Raw genomic sequence first — 18769 nt, 5'->3', positions numbered from 1 at the left:
CAGAGGGTAGTAGGTTTTCACTTGCTCGTCTATGTGTATAAGAATCCTGTATCGGTCAGATCCCTTTATTAATTTCTCTAGGGTTTCCAATTTTATTTCGTCTATCCAATTCCTATCGACTACTCTTTCCCATTTTACATACGGCCACTCATTCTTTATCTCCTCTAAGTTAATTATGTGTGTAATCTTTTTCCAATCCAGTGTTGCTTCCGTTTTTGTTATTATTCAAAGATTAGTTATTTTCAATCTTGTCACCAGGCAGTTTTGTCAGGGTAATTTTTCAAGTTGTTAGTTATTACCCTACCTATGTTCCGACTCTCTCTCTTATTTCTGTCCTTCACGCTGTTTTCTCAGACCAGTTTGTTCAAATTGGTCTTTTACTTCCTCTATTCTAGCTGCTACTCCCCTTTCCTGTGGTTAAAATCCACTCCTGTGCTTTTGGCTACTGTATTAGGTCAGAGAGTGATCTCTCACTGATCTCTCTCCCTCTCGGTTGACGTCCCTTACCCGAGGTCCTGGGTAGGTTTGGACTGGCAGATTTTCCCACACTTACTCTCTTCTGGGCAAGTCGTGACCTGAAAAACCCGCTCCAAACCGCTTGACTTAACCTAATTGCATTACTTTAGCTTTCGGCCTTTTTCCCGTCTCACTTTTTACCCATTCACAGACAATACAGTATTCGCAGCGCGCTTTTGCATGCAAAAATTCTGCTCTTCAGATCAGACTCAGTCTCTCAAAAAATTTTACACAATTTGGTTTTACCTGTGCAGGATATCTTTTTGGGTTGGGGAGATCCAGGACCAGCAGAGAGCCGGGTGCGCCGGGCCTCGAGAAAACCCCTTTCTGACAACAAGGATTTACATGCATGCAAGTCTGCTTACCTTGTTGACAGAAGGCCGGCTGGGGACCTCTCGGTTCCGGTTGGACCACCGTCTCCGCCACTCCTTCCAGATGCTTTTCTGGGCGATCTCTCACCAACCCTGCTAAGCAGCGCCAATTTTGTCGTGGTTCCCCAGGACGACAATTTATTCACATCAATTAAAACAGAGAGTCTGAGCAGCGATCTTCCAAGCAATAGACTTTATTTCTCAGCACAAGAGATAAAGTCGGGAACGTCCGGAACACTCCAAAGAGCCCTTGGGCTTACAATCTTTTATGTACATTTCAGCCTCCTATCTCAAGATCCTTATCTCCCTTTTACAGCCTGTCCTTGGTTGTAATCTTACCCTACAGCCCTATCTTTCTTTGGCCACCATTAATTTTAGTTGACCCTTTATCTGTTTTCTTTGCATTTGGTCGTTCCCTGTTATATCTCTTCGTTTCTTAAACCATGGTGGTTATAACTCTTGCTCTTATCTGAACTTTTCTGTTTGTACAATAATCGTGGTTTTGTAAGCTAAGGCGAATGTGTTTAGAAGAAAAGACATCCCCCTGCTGATTTATGGTCCACTAATGTGTTTAGCAGAAAAGACATTCTCTCTGCTGGTTTATGGTCCACTATTAAGTTGAACCACCGAGCAGTCTTCCTTGTTTTCTTAAGTGACTATTGTCTGCTTTCCTTAATTAGTGATTGCTATATTACTTCTCTAGTTCCTCCACTTTGATCATATCGACTACACTTGATTATATTAGGTCACACGAAGTTACTTTAGGTTACATATCCATTTTCACTACTTATCTAAATCTGCTTTATTATTTCACTAAAACCTATGAATCTGAATTCCATACTAAACTCATACAATATCCAGTACAATTTCCCTTACAAGTGAATCTGAATTTCATACTAAACTCATACAATATCCAGTACAATTTCCCTTACAGGGGTAGCGGGGCTGGGTGGGGAGGGGGGGGGGCGGGGTTGTGTGTGGAGAGAATGTGGTGTCTGGTCACTGTCAAGGAGTGATCTTCTGAAAGACACCCCAGCTAACCAATCGGGAATCACTTTGGGGTTTCACTTGCCCCAGCACTTAGATCCTGGTGGCAAGACTGTAACCATTATGTTCTTTGTATTAACTTAGCTCCACCAGTTATTAGCAATCAGTTCAGATTTGTAACTTTTTGTTCAATTCTGGCTAGTATTGCCGAAGTTGTGACATTTGACAAATTTAGTATCAACAATGGACAATTCAGAGCTGTGTCTTGATATCATTAGACCTTCGCTGTACAGTAAAAGGTAATGCTAAGGTTTTAGGAAAACCTGCCATTAGAAATAGACTGTGGCATAATTTAGTTAGCTTGCTGGATTTTTCAAATTAACTGAACACTGGTCTCAGCAACAAACAATACTGTTTCTGTTGTTTTCTCATTGAGCTGCACTCCAGTGAGTATAGGCCGAACCTGCTCAACTTTTCATCGTATGTCAAACCTTTCATCTCTGGAATTGGTCGAGTGAATCTTCTCTGAACTGCTTCCAATTGGATTGCTTCCCAACATGAAATTGATGGACTGAATGGCCTCCTTCCATGTTGTATCATTCTAAATAGACTACATGTTGGCTTATTGTTCTTTTAACAAAGCATTGCCAATGAATTCAAATCTGAATCAAGAATGATTTTTAGGACAAGACTAATGTACTTTTCCTTTGTAAATGCTCAGTTTGTGTAAACTGCTATGGCACCATTTCGAGAATGTTGCCTGAAATTTACATGATGCCAACATTTCTACGAAGGCAATGTTCCAACATCTTGTAGTTCTGGTATTTTGTCATCAAAATCGATGCAATTCCTGTTGCTAAATGTCACTTTTAATTTGGAATGGCAAAATGTTTACTGATTATGTTGTCTTTTTCTTGCACCAGGGTTTATCTGATGCAAACAACTATCATGAATTCTGCAGATTTTTGGCTCGACTGAAGACCAATTATCAGCTGGGTGAAATAGTGATGGTGGATGGTTACCCTGAAATTATTCGGTTGATTGCTAACTTCACAGTCACCAGTCTGCAGGTAAGAAGCCTTAACTTGATTGAGTCCCAGCCATTTTCTAAGCTGACAGATGACACAAAACTAAGTGAAAGTGTTGTGAGGAGGATGTAGACACTTCTAAGGGATTTGGAGAGGAAATTGAGCAAACATTTGGCAGATGGAATATACTGTGGAGAAATATCAGGTTATCCGCTTTGGTCAGAAAAACGAGAAACGTAGCTGGCCAATGGATGACTCAGGATATTGAGGCTTTGGTCAAAAAGGAGGAGGCATCTGACATGCATAGGCAGCTGGGATCAAGTGGACCCCTTGAAGAGTACAGAGGTTGTCGGAGTAGAGTTAAGAGAGAAATCAGGAGGGCAAAAGGCAGACATGGGATTGCTTTGGCAGATAAAGCAAAGGGGAATCCAAAGAGCTTGTACAAATGCATAAAGATCAAAAGAGTAACTAGGGAGAGAGTCGGGCCTCTTAAGGATCAACAAGGTCATCCATGTGCAGATCCACAAGAGATGGGTGAGATCCTAAATGAATATTTCTCATCAGTATTTACTGTTGAGAAAGGCAGGGATGTTAGGGAACTTTGGGAAATAAATAGTGATGTCTTGAGCAGTGTGCATATTACAGAGAAGGAAGCCTTAAAGCGCATCAAGGTAGATAAATCTCTGGGACCTGATGAAGTGTATCCCAGGACGTGGTGGGAGGCTAGGGAAGAAATTGTGGGTCCCCTAGCAGAGATATTTGAATAATCAACAGCCACAGGTGAGGTGCCTGAAGATTGGAGGGTAGCAAGTAGGGTCCCAAACCAGTGTCCTCTGCTTGAACAGAGGGGAGTACGGTAGGATGAGGGTGGAATTGGCTAATGTAGACTGGGCGAGCAGACTGGTAGGTAGGGCAGCTGAGGAACAGTGGAGGATTTTTAAGGAGATTTTTTAAAGTACTCAGCAAAAATATATTCCGGTGATAAAGAAGGACTGTAAGAAAAAGGATAACCGGACGTGGATAACGAAGGAAATAAAGGAGAGTATTAAAATAAAATCAGATGCGTACAGAGTGGCCAAAAATAGTGGAGAATTAGTGGATTGGGAAAGCTTTAGAGAAAAACAAAGAACGACTAAGAAAGCAATTAAGAAAGGAAAGATAGATTATGAAACTAAACTAGCTCAAAATATAAAAAATGATAGTAAAAGTTTTTACAAGTATATAAAAAGGAATAGAGTGGCTAGAGTGAATGTTGGACCCTTGGAAGATGAGAGGGGGGATTTAATAGTGGAAAACGAGGAAATGGCTGAGACTTTAAATAAGTTCTTTGTGTCGGTCTTCACGGTGGAAGACACAAATAGTTTGCCGAATATTAGAGATCGAGAGTTGGTGGGAGGGGAGGTCCTTAATACAATTGCTGTTACTAAGGAGGTGGTGCTTGGTAGACTACTAGGTAGACAAGTCCCCGGGCCCGGATGGAATGCATCCCAGGGTACTGAAAGAAATGGCTGATGTAATAGCAGATGCGTTAGTAGTAATTTATCAAAATTCGCTGGACTCTGGGGTAGTGCCGGCTGACTGGAAAACAGCTACTGTTACGCCGCTGTTTAAAAAAGGAAGTAGACAAAAGGCGGGTAACTACAGGCCGGTTAGCTTAACGTCCGTAGTTGGGAAGATGCTAGAGTCCACTATTAAAGAGGAAATAACAGAGCACCTGAATAAGAATGGTTCGATCAAGCAGACGCAGCATGGATTCATGAAGGGAAAGTCGTGTTTGACGAATCTACTGGACTTTTATGAAGATGTCACTAGTGCGGTTGACAGAGGGGAACCGGTGGATGTGGTGTTTTTAGATTTCCAGAAGGCGTTCGATAAGGTGCCTCACAAAAGGTTGCTGCAGAAGATTGGGGTACACGGAGTTAGGGGTAAGGTGTTGGCGTGGATTGGGGATTGGCTATCTAACAGGAAGCAGAGAGTTGGGATAAATGGGTGCTTTTCTGGTTGGCAGTTGGTGACCAGTGGCGTGCCGCAGGGATCAGTGCTGGGGCCTCAATTGTTTACCATTTACATAGATGATCTGGAGGAGGGGACTGAATGTAGGGTATTCAAGTTTGCTGATGACACGAAGGTGAGTGGGAAAGCGAATTGCGTGGAGGACGCGGAAAGTCTGCAGAGAGATTTGGATAGGCTGAGCGAGTGGGCGAGGATCTGGCAGATGGAATATAACATTAGCAAATGTGAGGTTATCCACTTTGGAAGAAATAATAGTAAATTGGAATATTATTTAAATGGAGAAAAATTACATCGTGCGACTGTGCAGAGGGACCTGGGGGTCCTTGTGCACGAATCGCAAAAACTCAGTCTGCAGGAGCAGCAGGTGATCAAGAAGGCGAATGGAATGTTGGCCTTTATCGCGAGGGGGTAGAATATAAAAGCAGGGAGGTCTTGCTGCAACTGTACAAGGCACTGGTGAGGCCGCAACTGGAGTACTGTGTGCAGTTTTGGTCCCCTTATTTGCGAAAGGATATATTGGCCTTGGAGGGAGTGCAGAGAAGGTTCACCAGGTTGATACCGGAGATGAGGGGTGGAGCTTATGAGGAGAGATTGAACAGATTGGGTCTGTACTCGTTGGAGTTTAGAAGGATGAGGGGTGATCTTATAGAGACATATAAGATAATGAAGGGGCTGGATAGGGTAGAGGTGGAGAGATTCTTTCCACTTAGAAGGGAAACCAGAACTCGAGGGCACAGCCTCAAAATAAGGGGGGGGCCGGTTCAGAACAGAGTTGAGGGGGAACTTCTTCTCCCAGAGGGTAGTGAATCTCTGGAATTCTCTGCCCATTGAAGTGGTGGAGGCTTCCTCGTTGAATATGTTTAAATCACGGGTAGATAGTTTTCTGATCGATAAGGGAATTAGGGGTTATGGGGAGCAGGCGGGTAAGTGGAACTGATTCGCTTCAGATCAGCCATGATCTTGTTGAATGGCGGGGCAGGCTCGAAGGGCCAGATGGCCTACTCCTGCTCCTATTTCTTATGTTCTTATGTTCTTAAGTGTTGTGCCTTTGTTTAAGAAGGGCTGCAGGGAAAAGCCTGGGAACTACAGGCCAGTGAGCCTAATGTCTGTAGTGGGTAAGTTGTAGGAAGATATTCTGAGAGACAGGATCTACAGGCATTTAGAGAGGCAAGGACTGATTAGGGATAGTCAGCATGACTTTGTGAGTGGAAAACCATGTCTCACGAATTTGATTGAGTTTTTTGAAGGGGTAGCCAAGAAGGTAGATGAGGGCAGTGCAGTCGACCAAAAAAATAAGTGGACCCAGCACTGATCCCTGAGGCACACAACTGGTCACAGGCCTCCAGTTTGAAAAACAACCCTCTATAACCATCCTCTGTCTTCTGTCGTCAAGTCAATTTTGTATCCAATTGGCTGTCTCACCCTGGATCCTGTGAAATTTAACCTTATGCAACAACCTACCATGCGGTACCTTGTCTTATCAAGGCCCTTGACAAGGTTCCGCGTGGTAGGTTGTTGCGTAAGGTTAAATCTCACGGGATCCACGGTGAGACAGCCAATTGGATAGAAAATTGGCTTGACGACAAAAGACAGAGGGCGGTTATAGAAGGTTGTTTTTCAAACTGGAGGCCTGTGACCAGCTGTTGACCAGGGATCAGTGCTGGGTCCACTGTTATTTTTTAATTTATATTAATGATTTGGATGAGAATTTATGGGGCATGGTTAGTAAGTTTGTAGATGACATTGAAGAAGGTTATCTTGGATTGCAGCGGGACATTGATCAGTTGGGCCAGTGGGCCGATGAATGGCAGATGGAGTTTAATAAATGTGAAGTGATGCATTTTGGTAGATAGAATCGGGTCAGGGCCTACTCAATTAATGGTAGGGCGTTGGGGAGATTTATAGAACAAATAGATCTCAGAGGACAGGTTCATAGCTCCTTGAAAGTGGAGTCACAGGTGGACAGGGTGGTGAAGAAGGCATTTAGCATGCTTGGTTTCATTGGTCAGAACATTGAATGCAGGATTCAATGGGTGGCACAGTTGTTAGCACTGCTGCCTCACAGTGCCTGAGACCCGGGGTTTGATTCCCGGCTCGGGTCACTGTCTGTGTGGAATCTGCATGTTTTCCCCGGGTCTGCGTAGGCTTCCTCTGGGTGCTCCAGTTTCCTCCCACAGTCCGAAAGACGTGCGGGTTAGGTGGATTGGCCATGCTAAGTTACCCCTTAGTATCAGGGGGACTAGCTAGGGTAAATACATGGGATTATGAAGATAGGGCCTGGGTGGGATTGTGGTTGGTGCAGACTTGATGGGCTGAATCGCCTCCTTCTGCACTGTAGGGATTCTATGATTCTATGAGGAGTTGGGACGTCTTGTTGAAGTTGTACAAGACATTAGCAAGGCCACACTTGGAATACTGTGTACAGTTCTGGTCACCTATTATAGAAAGGATAGTATAAACTGGAGAGAATGTTGAAGAGATTTGCTAGGATGTTACCAGGACTTGATGGTTTGAGTTATAAGAAGAGGGTGGATAGTCTGGGACTTTTTTCCCCTCGAGCGTAGGAGGCTTAGTGGTGATCTTATAGCGGTCCATAAAATAATGAGGGGCATAGATAAGGTTGATAGTCAATATGTTTTCCCAAATGTAGGGCAGTCTATACCAGAGGGCATGAGTTTAAGATGAGAGGGGAGAGATACATAAGGGTCCAGAAGGCAATATTTTCACAGAGAAGGTGGTGAGTGTCTGGAATGAGCTGCCAGAGACAGTAGTAGAGGCAGATGCCTTTTAAAAAGCTTTTAGACAGTTGCATGGTTAAGATAGGTAGAGAGGGATATGGGCCAAATGCGGGCAATTGGGACTAGCTTAGTGGTAAAAACTGGATGGCATGGACAAGTTGGGCCAAAGTGCCTGTTTCCATGCTGTAAACCTCCTAAGACTCTAATTGCAAACCAGCTTCCAGTGAGTGTAGACCCAAATTACAAGTCGACATATGCGTTATAGAGGCCACAAGATTACCTGGCATGCAAAGTGGAAAAAATATTGCGAAGCAATAAGGTTTGTCTAAGGTTGTAGGTAAAAAATATCGTTGGAACAGAATCGAGGGAACTCTGTATCTGCCAGAGTGAACATGTGATTGAGGTAATGATCACCAGAAGTGCAAAGCTATTCTGTTCTTTAACACCTATGTTTATCAGCACAAAATTTGCCAAAAATGGTCAAATTTTGGAAAGGTGCCCTTTTTCAACCAAACAGGCTATTTATTTTGTATACATTCAATATTAAGTGTTACTTAATGGCATCTCTTTACCTCATATTTTCATGTGTTGTAACCCATTTAAAATAATCTGGTTTGTTCCTTTGTTAAGATAATGACCAAAACAATGTCAGACGGAGAAGTTTAGGGTTTTTCTGCCAGTATTACCAACTAGATCTTATATTAAATGCAACTTAGACCCGATTAAAAATAAGTTTAGAAATAACATTGTGAGGAACTAAGCCTTTACTTAAGAAATCCAGATGGCTATTTCTAAAATTTTAAAAACCAAACAAAGATCCTTAAAATGGTTGGCTCTATGTCTACGTGTGACCCATAAAACAAAAGGAACTGCATGGCAGGATAGGGGAAAGGATGCCTTCAGGAGAACAGTGACCACGACACCACACAACCCTGCCACAGCAACCTCTGCAAGACGTGCCGGATCATCGACACGGATGCCATCATCTCACATGAGAACACCATCCACCAGGTACACGGTACATACTCTAGCAACTCGGCCAACGTTGTCTACCTGATACGCTGCAGGAAAGGATGTCCCGAGGCATGGTACATTGGGGAGACCATGCAGACGCTATGACAGCGGATGAATGAACACCGCTCGACAATCACCAGGCAAGACTGTTCTCTTCCTGTTGGGGAACACTTCAGCGGTCACGGGCATTCGGCCTCTGATCTTCGAGTAAGCGTTCCCCAAGGCGACCTTCACGACACACGACAGCGCAGAGTCACTGAGCAGAGACTGATAGCCAAGTTCCGCACACATGAGGACGGCCTCAACCGGGATCTTGGGTTCATGTCATACTATCTGTAACCCCCATGACTTGCCTGGGCTTGCAAAATCTCACTAACTGTCCTGTCTGGAGACAATACACATCTCTTTAACCTGTGCTTAACACTCTCTCCACTCACATTGTCTTTACCTTTGAGACTTGATGACCTGTAAAGACTCGCATTCCAACCATTATTTTGTAAATTGAGTCTGTGTCTTTATATGCCCTGTTTGTGAATAGAATTCCCACTCACCTGATGAAGGAGCAGCGCTCCGAAAGCTAGTGGCTTTTGCTACCAAATAAACCTGTTGGACTTTAACCTGGTGTTGTGAGACTTCTTACTGTGTAGGGGAAACACATACATTGTTATCTCATAGGAGCTAACAACAACACCCTGTGAGCTGCACAGGCCAAATTCAAAGACCATCTGCATCTCATAACCCAGGCTGACCAACAGGAGTCTGATCATCAATTAAGACAAAGGGCCTCACAAATTCCCTTTCAACTCTTAATGGTTGAGACACTTAACAATATCGGTGAACCAGACAAAATAGGCACATCCTTTGTCAGACTCAGCATGGAGCATTGGGAGTTATCTGACACAGACCTCTGTGGCTCTTGGACCCAGTAATATTGCCTTGTTGAACTGTAAAATTCAGTCTGCTGTTCATCATCTAACTGGCAGCCTCACAGAAAAGAATATCTGGTCCCATCTACATTGCTTCTGCTGGAAATACTGTACCATCACCTACAAGACTGATTCAACCATGTATGCCTATCTCAGTGTGAAGTCAACACCACTGGAAATGTGATGTGTACAGCATTCGTTTTCAGCTCACCAATCTCCGTGAAGGAATACCTCATTAGACTTAATTCTGGACTCTGGAATCCAGGTGAAACAATGGCCAGTAAATTCCGATTGCTGGTGGAAATGTATGAGCCGCCAAAAATAAAGAATTTACATACTTACATTTCCTGAGCAGCTCTGCTGAAACTACTGATGTGTGCAGCAGCCCCAGACAATCAGCGCAGCCATCTGACCAGGTCCCAGTACATTGCAAGAGATTGCTAACGATGCCCCCTTATGACACAGCAAGCCTGGGAACGCCCATTGAGGTCCAGGTTCCAAAAGACAGTTTTGCATTGAAAACGGGACCCTGCTCTTGTAAAAGGTATCTATTTGTATTTGTATTTCATTTTTTTTGCTATTTCCTTTAAGTAGTTAATACTACTGTTATTGGCTCACTCAAACTGTAATTTTTAAATTATTTTAATTATTGAACGTAAATATTATTTAATATGTATAAATAAACAAATGTTTATTTGTTTCAAATTTGTAAAGAACATAAGACATAATGATGCACTATCAATCGAGCCGAGACTAGTTGTGAGCAAGACAAATAGGCTTTTATTAGAAAGAACTTGGAGCCATCCCTGTCGGTGATCTGGTCTGAACTGAGAGCAAGGAAGAGGAGCCACCGCCTTTATACCCAGACCAGGGGGAGGACACTTGGGCGGAACCGACAGGGATGTGCCACATATACAGGTACTGAGAAATACTAACTACGGTGGTTAGCCACTACAGATAACATATAACAGTGGTTTACCACACAGAAGAACGAGGAGCAGGGGTAGGCCATTTGTCCCTTCAAGCCTGCTCCGCCGTTCAATAAGATCATGACTGGTCTTTTTGTGGACTCAGTTCCACTTATCCGCCCACTCACCATTACCCTTAATTCCTTTACTGTTCAAAAATTTATCTATCCTTTCCTTAACAACATTCAATGAAGTAGCCTCAACTGGGCAGGGAATTCCACAGATTCACAACTCTTTGGGTGAAGAAGTTCCTCCTCAGTTCAGTCCTAAACCTGCTCCCCCTTATTTTGAGGCCATGCCCCCTCATCCTAGTTTCATCTGTCAGTGGAAACAACTTCCCTGTTTTTATCTTATCTATTCCCTTCATAATCTTATATGTTCCTATAAGATCTCCCCTCATTCTTCTGAATTCTAATGATTATAGACCCAGTCTGAACAAAGAACAAAGAACAGTACAGCACAGGAAACAGGTCCTTCGGCCTTCCAAGCCTGTGCCGCTCCTTGGTCCAACTAGACCAATCGTTTGTATCCCTCCATTCCCAGGCTGCTCATAAGAAGGATGTGGAAGCATTGGAGAGAGTGCAGAGGAGATTTACCGGGATGCTGCCTGGTTTGGAGGGTAGGTCTTATGAGGAAAGGTTGAGGGAGCTGGGGCTTTTCTCTTTGGAGCGGAGGAAGATGACAGGCGACTTAATAGAGGTTTATAAGATGATAAGGGGGATAGATAGAGTGGACGTTCAGAGACTATTTCCTCGGGTGGATGTAGCTGTTACTAGGGGGCATAACTATAAGGTTCATGGTAGGAGATATAGGAGAGATGTCCGAGCTAGGTTTTTTACTCAGAGAGTGGTTGGGGTGTGGAATGGACTGCCTGCTGTGATAGTGAACTCGGACACTTTAGGAACTTTAGAAGGTGTAACTGGGGTGATTAGTAAGTTTGCGGACGACACAAAATTGGCAGGACTTGCAGATAGTGAGGAGCATTGTCAGAGGCTACAGAAGGATATAGATAGGCTGAAAATTTGGGCAAAGAAATGGCAGATGGAGTTCAATCCTGATAAATGCGAAGTGATGCATTTTGGTAGAAATAATGTAGGGAGGAGCTATAAGATAAACGGCAGAACCATAAAGGGTGTAGATACGCAGAGGGACCTGGGTGTGCAAGTCCACAGATCCTTGAAGGTGACGTCACAGGTGGAGAAGGTGGTGAAGAAGGCATATGGCATGCTTGCCTTTATAGGACGGGGCATAGAGTATAAAAGTTGGGGTCTGATGTTGCAGATGTATAGAACGTTGGTTCGGCCGCATTTGGAATACTGCGTCCAGTTCTGGTCGCCACACTACCAGAAGGACATGGAGGCTTTGGAGAGAGTACAGAGGAGGTTTACCAGGATGTTGCCTGGTATGGAAGGGCTTAGTTATGAGGAGAGATTGGGTAAACTGGAGTTGTTCTCCCTGGAAAGACGGAGGATGAGGGGAGACTTAATAGAGGTGTATAAAATTATGAAAGGCAGAGATAAGGTGAACGGTGGGAAGCTTTTCCCCAGGTCAGTGGTGACGTTCACGAGGGGTCATAGGTTCAAGGTGAAGGAGGGGGAGGTTTAACACAGATATCAGAAGGACATATTTTACACAGAGGGTGGTGGGGGCCTGGAATGCGCTGCCAGGCAAGGTGGTGGAGGCGGACACACTGGGAACATTTAAGACTTATCTAGATAGCCATATGAATGGAGTAGGAATGGAGGGATACAAATGAATGGTCTAGTTTGGACCAGGGAGCGGCACGGGCTTGGAGGGCCGAAGGCCTGTTCCTGTGCTGTATTGTTCTTTGTTCTTTGAACTTTCAAGCGATTATTGGATAGGCACATGGAGCACACCAGAATGATAGGGAGTGGGATAGCTTGATCTTGGTTTCGGACAAAGCTCGGCACAACATCGAGGGCCGAAGGGCCTGTACTGTGCTGTACTGTTCTATGTTCTATGTTCTAACTATAAATAAAGTAAGCAAGGCAGAAGAATGCTAATGATAAACAGATCTAGATTTTCCACAGCCCAAAACGTGAACTCTCCTTTGATCGATCTCAGGCAGGTATCCAAATCATGGTTCAAGAAGATTTGGCCATATTCTAAACACACAAACAGATATAAGCATGCCACACACATTAAAAAGTTATATAATACAATGCAGATTTAGAGCAACATGGTGGCACAGTAGTTAACACAGTTGCCACACAGATCCAGGGACCCGGGTTCAATTCTGGCCTTGGGTGACTATCTGTGTGGAGTTTCCACGTTCTCCCTGTGTCTGCGTGGGTTTCCTCTGGGTGCTCCGATTTCGTCCCACAGTCCGAAGATGTGCATGCTAAATTGCCCCTCAGTGTTAGGGGGATTAGCAACGTAAATTCATGGGGTTATGGGGATAGGGCCTGGGTGACATTGTTGTCGGTGCAAGCTCGATGGCACAAATGGTCCCCTTCTGCACTGTAGGGATTCTATGGGTGGGATTTTCCAGCCGTGTTCACCCCGAAGCTGGAAAATTCCACCTGAGGTCAACAGACCTTTCCATTGTCCACCCCTCGCAATTCCTGTGGCGGGTGGAACGGGAAAATTCACCCCGATGATTCTGTGACTCTAAATAGTACTTTCAGGATATAATATTACTGTGTACAGTTTTGATCTTCTTACTTGAGAAAGGATATACTTGCATTGGGGGGTACAGAGGAGATTCACGAGATTGATTCCGGAGTTGAGAGGGTTGGCTTATGAGGAGAGACTGAGCAGGGACGTCGTCTATAGGGATTTCAGTAAGGCCCAGTAAGAAGTCTCTCAACACCAGGTTAAAGATTGTTGTGAGACTTCTTACTGTGCTTACCCCAGTCCAACGCCGGCATCTCCACATCATGAACACCACTGGTCACAGACCTCCAGCCAGAAAAAGACCCTTCGACCGTTACCCTCCGTCTCCTATGGCCAAGCCAGTTCTCCACCCATCTAGCCACTTCTCCTTGTATCCCATGAGCCTTAACCTTCTTAACCAACCTGCCATGTGGGACTTTGTCAAATGCCTGACTGAAATCCCTATAGACAATGTCCCTGCTCAGTCTCTCCTCATAAGCCAACCCTCTCAACTCCAGAATCAATCTAGTGAATCTCCTCTGTACCCCCCAAATGCAAGTATATGCTTTCTCAAGTAAGAAGATCAAAACTGTACACTGTACTATTATATCCTGAAAGTACTATTTAGAGTCACAGAATCATCGGGGTGAATTTTCCCGTTCCATCCGCCACAGGAATTGTGAGGGGTGGACAATGGAAAGGTCTGTCGACCTCAGGTGGAATTTTCCAGCTTCGGGGTGAACACGGCTGGAAAATCCCACACATAGAATCCCTACAGTGCAGAAGGGGACCATTTGTGCCATCGAGCTTGCACCAACAACAATGTCACCTGGTGTTGTGAGACTTCTTACCAGGGATCTGTACTGGGACCTCTGCTATTTGTGATATATATAAATGATTTGGAAGAAGGTGTAACTGGTGTTATCAGCAAGTTTGCGGATGACACAAAGATGGCTGGACTTGCGGATAGCGATGAGCATTGTCGGGCAATACAGCAGGATATAGATAGGCTGGAAAAATGGTATGCTTGCCTTTATAGGACGGGGTATAGAGTATAAAAGCTGGAGTCTGATGATGCAGCTGTATAGAACGCTGGTTAGGCCACATTTGGAGTACTGCGTCCAGTTCTGGTCGCCACACTACCAGAAGGACGTGGAGGCGTTAGAGAGTGCAGATGTTGCCTGGTACGGCGGGTCTTAGCTATGAGGAGAGATTGAGTAAACTGGGGTTGTTCTCCCTGGGAAGACGGAGAATGAGGGGAGATCTAATAGAGGTGTACAAGATTACGAGGGGGATAGATAGGGTGAACGGGATAGATAGAGTGAACGGTGGGAAGCTTTTTCCCAGATCAGAAGTGACGATCACAAGGGGTCACGGGCTCAAGGTGAGAGGGGCGAAGTATAACTCAGATATTAGAGGGATGTTTTTTACACAGAGGGTGGTGGGGGCCTGGAATGCGCTGCCAAGTAGGCTGGTGGAGGCAGACACGCTGACATCGTTTAAGACTTACCTGGATAGTCACAGTGAGGTGACCAGAACTGCACACAATATTCCAAATGTGGTCTCACCAAGGTCCTGTACAGTTGCAGCATAACCCCACGGCTCTTAAACTCAAATCCCCTGTTAATAATCGCTAACACACAATAGGCCTTCTTCACGGCTCTATCCACTTGAGTGGCAACCTTCAGAGATCTGTGGATATGAACCCCAAGCTCTCTCTGTTCCTCCACATTCCTCAGAACCCTGCCGTTGACCCTGTAATCCGCATTCAAATTTGTCCTACGAAAATGAATCACCTCGCACTTATCAGTGTTAAACTCCATCTGCCCTTTTTCGGCCCAGCTCTGCATCCTATCAATATCTCTTTGCAGCCTACAACAGCCCTCCACCTTATCCACTACTCCACCAATCTTGGTGTCATCAGCAAATTTACTGACCCACCCTTCAGCCCCCTCCTCCAAGTCATTGATAAAAATCACAAATAGCAGAGGACCCAGCACTGATCCCTGTGGTACACCGCTGGTAACTGGTCTCCAGTCTGAAAATTTTCTATCCACCACCACCCTCTGCCTTCTATGAGATATGATGTGGAGATGCCGGCGTTGGACTGGGGTAAACACAGTAAGAAGTTTAACAACACCAGGTTAAAGTCCAACAGGTTTATTTGGTAGCCAATGCTTCCACATCCTTAATGTTCTACCAAATAAACCTGTTGGACTTTAACCTGGTGTTGTTAAACTTCTTAGTGTGTTCTCTGAGATAGCCAGTTATTTATCCAATCGGCCAAATTTCCCTCTATCCCACACCTCCTTACTTTCTTCATGAGCCTACCATGGGGAACCTCATCAAACGCCTTACTAAAATCCATGTATACAACATCAACTGTCCTACCTTCATTTACACACTTAGTTACATCCTCAAAGAATTCAATCAAATTTGTGAGGCAAGACTTACCCTTCACGAATCCGTGCTGGCCATCATGGATTAAGCTGCATTTTTCCAAATGGTCATAAATCCTATCCCTCAGGACCTTTTCTATTAACTTACCGACCACCGAAGTAAGACTAACTGGCCTATAATTACCAGGTTCATTCCTATTTCCTTTCTTGAACAGAGGAGCAACATTCAACGGCGGCACGGTAGCACAGTGGTTAGCACTGCTGCTTCACAGCTCCAGGGTCCTGGGTTCGATTCCCGGCTCGGGTCACTGTCTGTGTGGAGTTTGCACATTCTCCTCGTGTCTGCGTGGGTTTCCTCTGGGTGCTCCGGTTTCCTCCCACAGTCCAAAGATTTGCGGGTTAGGTTGATTGGCCAGGTTAAAAATTGCCCCTTAGAGTCCTGAGATGCGTAGGTTAGAGGGATTAGTGGGTAAAATATGTGGGGGTCAGGCCTGGGTGGGATTGTGGTCGGTGTAGGCTCGATGGGCCGAATGGCCTCCTTCTGCACTGTAGGGTTTCTATGATGATGATTTCTATTCGCCACTCTCCAGTCCTCTGGCACTATCCCCGTGGACAGTGAGGACCCAAAGATCAAAACCAAAGGCTCTGCAATCTCATCCCTTGCCTCCCAAAGAATCCTAGGATATATCCCATCTGGCCCCAGGGACTTATCGACCCTCAGGTTTTTCAAAATTGCTAATACACCTTCCCTCAGAACATCTACCTCCTCCAGCCTATCAGCCTGTATCCCACTCTCATCCTCAAAAACGTGGTCCCTCTCCTTGGTGAACACTGAAGAAAAGTATTCATTCATTGCCTCTCCTATCTCTTCTGACTCCATGCACAAGTTCCCACTACTATCCTTGACCGGCCCTAACCTCACCCTCGTCATTCTTTTATTTCTCACATAAGAGCAAAAAGCCTTGGGATTTTCCTTGATCCGACCCGCCAAGGACTTCTCATGCCCCCTCCTAGCTCTCCTAAGCTCTTTTTTTTAGCTCATTCCTTGCTACCTTGTAACCCTCAAGCAACCCAACTGAACCTTGTTTTCTCATCCTTACATACGCTTCCTTTTTCCTCTTGACAAGACATTCCACCTCTTTTGTGAACCATGGTTCCCTCACTCGGCCATTTCCTCCCTGCCTGACAGGGACATACCTATCAAGGACACGCAGTATTTGTTCCTTGAACAAGCTCCACTTTTCATTTGTGCCTTTCCCTGACAGTTTCTGTTCCCATCTTATGCTCCCTAATTCTTGCCTAATCGCATCATAATTACCCCTCCCCCAATTGTAAACCTTGCCCTGCCGTAATGTCCTATCCCTCTCCATTGCAATAATGAAAGACACAGAGTTGTGGTCACTATCTCCAAAGTGCTCTCCCACAACCAAATCTAACACTTGGCCCGGTTCATTACCCAGTACCAAGTCCAATGTGGCCCCACCTCTTGTCGGCCTATTCACATATTGTGTCAGGAAACCCTCCTGCACACACTGTACAAAAACTGCCCCATCCGAACTATTCGACCTATAAAGGTTCCAATCAATATTTGGAAAGTTGTCACCCATGACAACTCCCCTGTGACCTCCACACCTATCCATAATCTGCTTTGCAATTTCTTCCTCCACATCTCTATTACTATTTGGGGGCCTATAGAAAACCCCCAACAACGTGACCGCTGCTGTCGTATTTCTAACTTCAGCCCATATTACCTCAGTCGGCAGATCCCCCTAGAACTGCCTTTCAGCAGCCGTTAAACTATCCTTGATTAACAATGCTACTCCTCCGCCTCTTTTACCACCTTCCCTACTCTTACTGAAACATCTATACCCCGGAACTTCCAACAACCATTCCTGTCCCTGTTCTTACCATGTCTCTGTAATGGCCACAACATCGTAGTCCCAAGTACCAATCCACGCTCCAAGTTCACCTCCTTATTCTGGATGCTCCTTGCATTGAAGTAGACACACTTCAACCCACCTTCCTGTCTGCCGGTACACTTCTGCGACCTTGAGACCCTCCTCAGTACCTCACTACACTCAACACTGGCTTCTGGACTACAGCTCCTTTTCCCATCCCCCTGACAAATTAGTTTAAACCCCCCGAAGAGCTGTAGCAAATTTCCCTCCCAGGATATTGGTGCCCCTCTGGTTCAGGTGCAAACTGTCCTGTTTGTACAGGTCCCACCTCCCCCAGAATGTGCTCCAATCATCCATGAAACTGAAACTCTCCCTCCTACACCATCCCTGCAGCCATGTGTTTATCTGCACTCTGCCCGTTCCTCAACTCGCTAGCACGTGGCACCGGCAACAAACCAGAGATGACAACATGGTTTGTCCTGGCTCTCAGCTTCCACCCTAGTTCCCTAAATTCCTGTTTTAAATCCCCATCCCTTCTCTTACCTATGTCGTTGGTACCAATGTGTACCACGACTTGTGACTGTTCCCCTTCCCCCTTAAGGATTCTGAAAACACGGTCCGAGACATCACGGACCCTGGCACCCGGGAGGCAACGTACCATCCGTGAGTCTCTTTTGCTGCCACAGAATCTCCTATCTGTCCCTCTAACTATCGAGTCCCCAGTAACTATTGCTCTCCTGCTCTCCCCCCTTCCCTTCTGAGCCACAGGGACGGACTCAGTGCTGGAGATCTGGTCACTGCGGCTTACCACTGGTAGGTCGTCCCGTTCAACAGTATCCAAAGCGGTATACTTGTTGCCGAGGGGAACGACCACAGGGGATTCCTGCACTGACTGCTTCCTCCCAGCCCCTTTCACCGTCACCCATCTATCTTCATTCTTCGGGGTAACTACATCCCTGAAGCTTCTATCTATGACCACCTCTGCCTCCCGAATGATCCGAAGTTCATCCAGCTCCAGCTCCAGATCCCTAACACGGTCTTCAAGGAGCTGGAATTGGATGCACTTCCTGCAGGTGTACTCAGTTGGGACACTACTGGTGTCCCTCACCTCAAACATCCCACAGGAGGAACATTGCACTGCCTGCACTGACATCCCACAGGAGGAACATTGCACTGCCTGCACTGACATCCCACAGGAGGAACATTGCACTGCCTGCACTGACATCCCACAGGAGGAACATTGCACCGCCTGCACTGACATCCCACAGGAGGAACATTGCACTGCCTGCACTGAC

General features: G+C 45.4%; 1 protein-coding gene across 1 annotated transcript in view; it reads left to right on the top strand.

The window, feature by feature from the left end:
• Positions 1-18769, top strand: part of LOC144505369 (ran-binding protein 17-like) — a 1005849-nt gene that overhangs the window by 205480 nt on the left and 781600 nt on the right. The window contains exon 11 of the mRNA XM_078231487.1: positions 2798-2944. Coding sequence (XP_078087613.1) covers positions 2798-2944 — 147 coding nt within the window. The remainder of the gene's footprint in view (positions 1-2797; positions 2945-18769) is intronic.

This window comes from Mustelus asterias, chromosome 16 (assembly GCF_964213995.1).
Source record: "Mustelus asterias chromosome 16, sMusAst1.hap1.1, whole genome shotgun sequence".
NCBI lineage: Eukaryota > Metazoa > Chordata > Chondrichthyes > Carcharhiniformes > Triakidae > Mustelus > Mustelus asterias.
The sequence above is the reverse complement of the archived record's forward strand: the minus strand, read 5'-3'. Positions and strand labels throughout refer to the sequence as shown.